Source organism: Gobio gobio (assembly GCF_949357685.1).
Source record: "Gobio gobio genome assembly, chromosome: 18".
Classification (NCBI taxonomy): domain Eukaryota; kingdom Metazoa; phylum Chordata; class Actinopteri; order Cypriniformes; family Gobionidae; genus Gobio; species Gobio gobio.
This window is the reverse complement of record NC_137111.1, coordinates 41,705,308-41,714,691: the sequence shown is the minus strand read 5'-3', so window position 1 is coordinate 41,714,691 and position 9,384 is coordinate 41,705,308. Positions and strand designations below refer to the sequence as shown.

Here is a 9,384-nt window from a genome sequence, read left to right as displayed (position 1 = left end):
GCTGCGTAACACAAGAACGAACCTCATTGGTTCTTGCTGAAGCTCAAACGTGCTGCGTAACACAAGAACGAACCTCATTGGTTCTTGCTGAAGCTCAAACGTGCTGCGTAACACAAGAACGAACCTCATTGGTTCTTGCTGAAGCTCAAACGTGCTGCGTAACACAAGAATGAACCTCATTGGTTCTTGCTGAAGCTCAAACGTGCTGCGTAACACAAGAACGAACCTCATTGGTTCTTGCTGAAGCTCAAACGTGCTGCGTAACACAAGAATGAACCTCATTGGTTCTGGATGAAGTTTTAAACGTGCTGCGTCACACGAGAATGAACCTCATTGGTTCTTGCTGAAGCTCAAACGTGCTGCGTAACACAAGAACGAACCTCATTGGTTTCCTCGCTGAAGCTCAAACGTGCTGCGTAACACAAGAACGAACCTCATTGGTTCTTGCTGAAGCTCAAACGTGCTGCGTAACACAAGAACGAACCTCATTGGTTCTTGCTGAAGCTCAAACGTGCTGCGTAACACAAGAATGAACCTCATTGGTTCTTGATGAAGTTTTAAACGTGCTGCGTCACACGAGAATGAACCTCATTGGTTCTTACATGTCAAGTGAACATGCTTGAGCTTCCGTTTACCACAACTGATGTGAGTTGATGAATGTTTATATGTGAATAAAAGCCTAAATTCAATCTGTTCATCATATAAAGCGATCGTGTCTCTTCAGAAAATTTGGACTAAACCGCTCAATTCATATGGATTAGTAATATGCTTAATTATTAACACGCAAACAGTGAATTTTGTCGCATACAATGACCCCAAATATATTTGGACACTTTTTCACATTCTTGGATAAGCTAAGCACATTTTTGGGCCACCGTTGATTTTAACATCTCTGAATCATTTAATAGCTTTACTTTACTCTAATAAATCATGCTTTAATTTAAAACGATAGCCAATACAATGCAATTCATTTAGTCAACTAAAAGCGAAGGAAGGTCAAGGCTTGAGGCCAAGCTGGGAAAGAAAGGTTTGGGAGTGTGTGGTCATGACCTCCATTTTGAACCTGTTGACTAGCTCTATTGTAAGGCATCAGGGAGTGTGAGATGATCCAGCTAGACAGCTGGTGAAGGTGAATGCAAACACAGGGTCAGACTTGCTGGCCTTGACCCAGCGTCAAAGAAAAACAGAGTGACCTATGCTCTCTCTTTAATCTCGTGATTCTCTTGATGTTCTCAGTCACAAATGCAACTCTGTCTGACACAATCACAATTATGACAAATGATTTTGGGGTTTTATGATGTTATGCACTTAGAGGAAATTACTATTTATCTTAAAATGGAACAACCAAGAACTCAAATTAATGTTTCAATACTTGTTGCATTTTAAGGCAAGTTAATAGTTCAACTTGATTAAAGTTGTTTGTTGATCTGTTGGCTGTCCACAAGAAATGAAACATTACACATTAACCTGCGTTAAGAGGGCTGTGTATGGTTAAATAGAAGAAAAGGGAAATATTGAGACAATTTAGTTTGCAAATAAATGCTACGAATAGTTTGCAAACAAATGCCAATTGCAATTAATGAGATAAAATTGTGGAGAAAAATTAAGAGGTTCTCGTTTAACAGGTGCAGTAAATTATGCTTCTCATATTAATCCACTTCCCAGAGCCAGAAACTGTCTTAAAATGCATGGTCAATTGTGTTGAAGGGGTGTGTGTGCATTGCCATGGTGATAAGACCAAGCAGTGCAGTAAATTGTAAGTAAAAGTTGATGAAATTCTAGAGTCTGTTAGAGAGTTAAGCTCCTTTGAACCCAGACTAGCAAAGATAAAACGCATCCAGGGGCCCAAGGACCATCTGGTCTTCACCTGTGTTTAGTCTATTCAGAAATCAAAACCCCATTCCAACCTCTGTGACACTATAGGAATTTTAATAGAGATTCTAAGGCAGAGTAAAAAAAAATGAGATTCTGTCCACTCTGATGTCTGACATCTATTCTTCTTAGTGTTAATGCTCATCTTTCATTGCTTGTTGCTTTAATAGTCCCCCCCCCCCTCCTCCTCCTTAACAGACTTGTAGCCTCAAAGCTCTCAACTTTTTCAGATAAAGCCATATCATTCAGAGATTAATTCAAAGCAATAGAACTCCTGTCTGGTGTATATGGATCTGATCTTGCATGGATAAAAAGCCTGCACAGCACAAACACACTCTTGTGGAACAATGGACTCTTGAATGCTTATATGGTATGACCACCTGAAGGGATAGTTCACCCAAAAATGAAAATTCTGTCATTAATTACTCACCCTCATGTTGTTCCAAACCTGTAAAATCTTTTTGATGAAATCTGAGAGATTTTTGTACTATGCACTATGTACTAGTTCATAAAGAGATCGTAAAACTACTCCTGTTTAGTCCAAATTTTCTCAAGAGAAACGATCGCTTTATATGATAAGCAAACATAAACAGAAGCTTAACTGAAGCTCAAGAACAAAACCTCATTGGTCATTTTGCGGAAGCTGAAATGTGCCGTGTAACACATGAGAATTTACCTCATTGGTTGTTGCGGAAGCTCAAACGTGCATCCTTTTATGAACTTTTTGAATCGTCAAAGTGGTAGTTGTGTAGACTGTCAATGGAGGGACAGAAAGGTCTCAGATTTCATCAAAAAGATCATAATTTGTGTTCAGAAAATGAATGAAAGTCTTACAGGTTTGATTCAACAGAATTTTCATTTTTGGGTGAACTATCCCTTTAATACCGAAAGTTCTGTTCCTATGGGGTTTTTTTGCGCTATAATTTTAAAATGGACAATAAGGATAAGAAAGTAAGAAGGCTCCATTAAATAATATTTATTTTGAGAGAAAAATAAGATGCATAGCTGAAATTAATGTGAAAAAGCAACAGATTTTTATTGAATTACATAAAGTACAGTTTTGTACTAAAAGCAGTTTGATTACAAGATATTAAAAGACCTTATTTACAGTGTACAGTTTCTATACATATCAACAGAGGATGATGGTGTTGTCGAAAATTTCCAGCACAAAATATGATAGAATCGCTCAAGTCATGTGATAGTTGGGTCGCCTTTTCAGTCTGTGGAACTTTTGTCACTGTCATGTTTTGGGTAAAGTTCAGTGATCAGTTGTGGACACTACAGCATGTGACATTTTTGGATTTGAAGCCTCCAAATACTCTTGTTTGGATTACAGGTGCAAATGAACCATAACCAGTTTTAAATTTGGTTTAAAAAAAAGGGCTCTATGCGAGTCCCAAATTTTAGGTGAAGCTAAAGGTTCACTTGACAAATTCCACCTGAAGCCTTAGTGAAGCTACACCAAAGTCATAACCTTGAGTGATGCTGGCTGAAAGCGGCGGATCTTCTTTTTCAGTGCCCTGGAAGCTTTGATGCGGCAGGCTGCTGACTCTGAGCGTTGGTGTTGCTGAAGAGAAAAGCCAGCTGCCGTGGTCCCCATCGCAGCCTGAGCCCACACTAAACCCCCTTCATCTTCCTCTTCTTCCTCTAACAGGTCCTCCTCATCCAGAGAGAGACTGCTGTCCGAGTCTGAGGCCGTCTGGGAGCCCTGGCTGGACTCGCTGTCCCCAAAACGGTTTGTGGTGTAGTCGCTCATCTCTCCATCACTGCTTGCTGCGATAGTGGAGTGAAAGAGCGACGCACACTCTGCAGAATACTCCGAAAACTCTGACTCACAACGAGGAGGGTAGCGGCTGGAGACTGGCGCTGCCGGATATCTAGATTCTAAGTAACTGAAGTAAGAGGAGGTAGAGAGCGAGTGAGGAAGGGCCCGTTGAGGACAGCCCCATTGACCTGATCGAGGTCTGGCACTAACACTCCTTACCATAGACACCTTTCGAGAGTTCAACATCTCTTTGGATCTCTGGTTGTGGAGAGTTGGGTGCAACGGGATCTCTGAGGCGGAAGGCCATTTCCGTGAACTCTGTTTCTTTTTGGCTTGATCCAGAGGAAGGTGCACAGGTTCAGGGGCTTTACGGGGTTTTGTGGACTTGGAGGTTTGGCTCTGATGAAGGTGAGGGTTGTTTTGGGTGCAGTGTGAGTTGAAATGTCCATTACAACTGCAATCTGAGCAAGAATTTATCTGGGACTCTTCCAGATTTGTCACTTTTCCTTTGCATGAGCTGGACTGCTTCAAGTCAGCTCGGGTTTTGGTGCTGAACTCTCGAGACAAGTGTTTTTGCTGCTGTTTCTTTGAAGATTTTTCGGAGCTCTTCTTTCTCAGTTTTACAGATTTTGTTTTCTTGTCTGCCTGTCGCATTTTCACCCTCTGAGACCCTGCAGGAACAAACTGTGCATGGACAAACTCTGATGAAGGTGTACCACCCTTATCATCAAAAGAAGCTCTACCGTCCTCTCTTTTGAAGGTAAAACTTGATCTCCTCTCTATTGTCTTTGGGACCATAGATGACTCCTTGGGAAAATGTCCACTCCCCTTTTCTAAATGTCCATTTTCAGGTTCTGCACCAATCTTGCCTGTGGCATTCCTAATGGGAAAGTAATTATTTTGGAGATCCATGGAGTGCATGCCATGGCACATTGTCTGGACCTCAACTGCTTTGAAATTGGGTTCCAAACCAGGTGCGTTCCTCTGTTGCTGATTGCAGTTTAGTGCTGAAGATGTTTTTCCGGTCTCCAGTGCATTTTCTAAGGGCATTGTTATTTGTTGAAGAGATCCCACCAGTTGAGGAACGCTCAGCTGTCTGTAGGTAATTTCCTGGGATCTGGGTCTTTGCTCCTGTGTGCCGCTAACAGTATCATTTCTTCTTATGCCGTTTAACAGGCTTATCTTACTGGAGCTTCGCTGTAGTAGCTTGTTGATGTATCCGGCAGACCGGTAGTTTGTGTACCCTTCGTTTGGGTTTTGGGATTCCTCTTCAAGACCCACTTCAGGCGTTCCATCAAGTGCTACTGGACTTCCCTGATCACCGGTGCAACTGAAGATGGGGCTTTGTAAGGCCACAGCATGCAGTGGACTGGGGTAACAGTACACTTCTGTCCCACTGCTAGACACCAGGTTACTCTGATATTTGGGGTCTACTGAGGGGTTTTGGAGGCTAGCACAGAGTTTGGAGCTCTTCACGTCAATGGATTTGAAGGAGCCAAAACCAGGTGCGATCATTCGTTCAAGGTCCCCTGAAGGACAAACCCAAGAAAAATAGCATCAAGATGATGTACTTTACATTTCAGAAGTTAAGCTGGTTATGACTATAGTGACTTACAACATATCCTGATAGTACATGCCTTAGCAGAAACTTAACCTAAAGAACACATTTTCATGCTCACCTGTGGAAACAGGTCTTTGTCTTGCTTTTTCTGCTCGAGCAGTTGCTGTTCGTATACAACTGCTACCGAGCTTCACTCCTGAACGTGGTGCATCAGACTGGCCAGTGCTCTCATCAGCAGAACAACGGCGGGACACACCGGTCTGTCCGGAACCATTACGGCCATGTGGCACATATGAGTTGGAGAGAAGTGGAAGCAAACTGGTTTGAGATGAGGAGGAGAGACTCTCGCTGTAGACAGAGGTGCAAGAGTTGGACAGTGAGCCTGAACCACCATCACTGAGCTCGTAGAACCCTGGAAGTAGAAATTAGCACTGTTAGATGCGATGCAGAGTTCATTTCTGTACAAAAAATCTTTGATGTCCTTTAGATCTGAAATGAAATGTTGGAAGCTGGTGTAAATTTTAAGTCTTTAAAGGGGAAGCGTGTAATTCGTCAATTTTAGTTTGTCCAGATCATTCAGGTCATTCAAACAAACAGTTTACGATTCTATTTTGTGTCGTAAATGGAGCAGAAATTGCACAGACTCTTCACCTTTAAACGAAAAAGTAAGTATGTGATGTGTAAATGGGTATGTTTAGTCACCTGAGCTGGGTCTGCTGTCACTCTCTAGGTGTTCAGTGGATGCTTTACACACATCCAGTTTCAGCTCATTGATCTGCTGATCTAGCTGCTGGAGATGAGTCTTCAATCCCACATCTTGTCTGCGTAGACGTGTCTGCAGGAAAAACACACATTATGTTAGCATGCGACACAACTGCTGCAAATGCATCCTGACTGCAACTGCAAATACATGACTTATCATACAATATGGTATCTGATGAATCATGCAATTTTAGTACAATTATGAACCACATGAGTAGAGTTGCATATAAATTCAACAGGCTATTTATTCACGCAACAAATAATAAGCTAAGAGTTTGAGAACTGTGAAGTGTAATAAACTGTAAGTCAATCCAGCACAACATAACTATCTATAGTGTTCTTTGTTAAGCTACTATTCATTCTCATTCCAAACTAACCACAGAAGAGCATTGAAAACTGGATGCTTCCAGACATTTAATGGCTGATATGACTCCTGCTGTTATACGATGTAGACAAGAGGAGAAAAAAAACAGAAGGAGGAAGCAAATAAAGAAGGACAGCGGTTGACTATTAACTAGGCAAGGATAAAGGGTAGCCTGGGGGAAGTGCTGTAAGATTACTAAACTCTCTCCTGCAGAGGAGCACAAACTATTGTGTAAACCAAATGTATAGGTCCAAGAGGAAATGACATGCCAAATACAGAAAATCTATAATGGTTGACTGTAAACAAACTAAACCAGCAAAGTAAAGAGTCACACCTGTGCCAAACTCTGACAACACACATACTTTAATCTGTCGTCTTTGTGCTTGCCAGGTAGTGAAAGAGAACAATGAGGAACACTAATCCAATTTTATCTGAGGGTATTACTGTAATCTATAGTTGTGTGGATAATGCAACCGGTTGCAACAAACCACTTAAATTAAGAAAATCCTTACTGACAATACCCTAAATATTATAACTAAGGGTTTCCTTCATTTAAGGGGGTTGTCGCATCTGGGAACTGACAATTGGATAAAAATGAAGGGGTTCCTAGACATTTGACTAATGAATCCTTTCTTTTTAGAGAGAATATCTTAGTGCATCCACATTGGCGGAGCACTTATTGCAGATTATATCAATTATATGCAATTTCCCTGTGCTTTGGGAAAAAAAAGATGCCATTTAAGATTAATTTAAATGGTGTAAGAGCACTACTGCCAGTCTTATGTCTATAGACCAGAGTCACTTTGACCATCGAGTATTAGAAGGGTTCAACAAAAGTCCAAAAGGTTCAAACATGCATCGGCTGTGGGGTCAAATCTGTGTCGCCGACCGGGCCACAGTTCCTCTGTTGCCATTCTCATTAAATTGGGTTAATCATCAGAAACGGACTGGCCCCCCTCAGAGCCCTTGATTTATGACCCCTCACTATGACCCCCAGCTGTGCCTGTGATTCAGCACTGGATTCAGTCATCAAGCGCACTGCCAAACCATGCACAAAATACACCAATGAATCCCCCCTACAGTAAGAGCACACAGGAATGTAGGTTTTATGCAAAGATTCTCATTTGCTGCTGGAAAATTCACAAAATAATGTAAAAGAACTGACTAGGCTAAATCACAGAAAACATCTGGTAGATCTATCTATATTCATCCAAAATGACATCAGATGTTCACACATTGGATCCTACATTGGTAACCAAGATTTATGTCTGAAGGGTCTTCAACGAGCCATTAATGTGTTTTACGTGATTTTTTTCAGCTATAAATGAAAGTGCAGACTGTCTTGATGTCATGGATATTTTTTACTTGGCCGGTGCAAATACAGTAGTCACATGACTAGAGCTGTTCAATCCAGTTTGCTTCTCTCAGATGACATCTTTGCCAAAGCACCATAAAAGTAAGCCGAATATAAGCCAAATAATACAGATAATGATGCATATTATATATAAGTGGTCAATTATTGATTTTTTTTTAATGTTAATACAATATTTTAACTCAGATGTGAACATGTCAATGGTCACAATTGTGAGCCTGCTGGAAAACACAAAGGCCAATTTTAAACAAGTAACTGAGTGATTTATTATAATTAAATGAAAAGCAAAAAAAATAATATGCATTTATACTTGCATATACATACATTTTTGTTACCCACAATTGCCTGTTATAAAATAACTTGTTTTACTCCTTAGTTGCAATTGTGATCAAAATCATGATTATTGGCAACTTGTCTTTAATAATAATGTCTTACCAGCTGTTGTTTTAGCAGAGTAAGTGTTGCCTCCAGTCTCAGCTCTTCTGTGCTCACGTTCTCGTGTTTTGATGTATCGGACTCCTCTCTGTTCAGGGTCAGAGCCCAGTGCACCATGGCACTCTGTTTGTCCCGGAGGAAATGCAGTTCCTGCAGTCCGGCCAGCGCTGCGTGCAGCCTCTCCCCCGTCCGTCCCCGGTCCATTCCTGCAGCTGCGCTCAACACACCTGATCCAGGTAATTTTCTCCCCGACATTATCAGACGTGCTGTTTAGACATATCCAGAGAGGCGAGGGAAATAATGAGATCCGCTATGTGACTGAGCACAGTGTGAAACAACAGTTGTGTTTGGACCAAGCGCATGAGTGTATACAGTACCTGTACGGGGCGGTGTATAAAGCAGCCCCGCCCACCTTCGCGCTGACTGTGGAAAACCCCGCCCCCTCACTGGCTGATTGGCGGACATTGATTTAGCCTAGTCTGTACATTTGCCAATCCTTCTTAGGTAAATGTCTAAAAGACATTCATCTTAATTGAATGAGGTGATCAAACGCTCGAAGAAGTGAATCAATAAAAAAGTGAGTATGAACAAATTAATATTCATGAGCTAATGAGTTAGCAGGATTCGTAAAATCGCTTGCGGTCTCGTAGATTTCTCATAAGACCTAATGCTCTGTGTCTTAGGGAAAAATACGAATAAACAAGAACTAATTTCTAACAAACACCCATTTAAAACATATAAATTGTTATATTTTTAATCCGCATTAAACTGTAGGCCTATACCTTTTATAGGCCTATGTGTTTTGTACTTTTACCCACGTACATACACAAGTAAAATAATCCAACTTCGTTTGAACAATTAGCCACTAGCGCCCTCTTGCGTACAATGACTGACTTACAGAAAACCTAAAAATGTCAAAATTATCAACACAAGTACGACGGCAACATTTTAACACTAACAAAGAGTTGGCCTACCCCTACTTGCCATGCTATTATTGTGGTTTTGGACATTTAGGCATAACATGGTGCATGTCTAGTATGCATAATGACTTTACAAAAGATCGTGGTAAACAGTAAAAAATACATATTTATATTTTGAAATAATGTATATTTTTAAATGCTGACCATGCTATACATCAAACAGAGTCCATTATGTTGAGAGTATCTGGAATCCCTGTGCTTTTTTTGTGATGTAGGCCTACACAGGAAACGTGTGCTGATGAGAAGAGGGCGTCAGATAGCATCAGGAATCGA

The 9,384-nt window shown here is 41.0% G+C and overlaps 1 protein-coding gene across 1 annotated transcript; it reads right to left on the bottom strand.

The window, feature by feature from the left end:
• Positions 1-2,834: 2,834 nt before the first annotated feature.
• dact2 (dishevelled-binding antagonist of beta-catenin 2) lies at positions 2,835-8,499 on the bottom strand. The gene is made up of 4 exons (XM_079842200.1): positions 8,132-8,499; positions 5,901-6,033; positions 5,317-5,610; positions 2,835-5,166 (listed from the first exon to the last, which is right to left on the bottom strand). Exons 1-4 carry the CDS (start codon positions 8,384-8,386, stop codon positions 3,329-3,331), a joined length of 2,520 nt encoding a protein of 839 aa, XP_079698326.1. The 5' UTR covers positions 8,387-8,499; the 3' UTR covers positions 2,835-3,328.
• Positions 8,500-9,384: the final 885 nt, after the last annotated feature.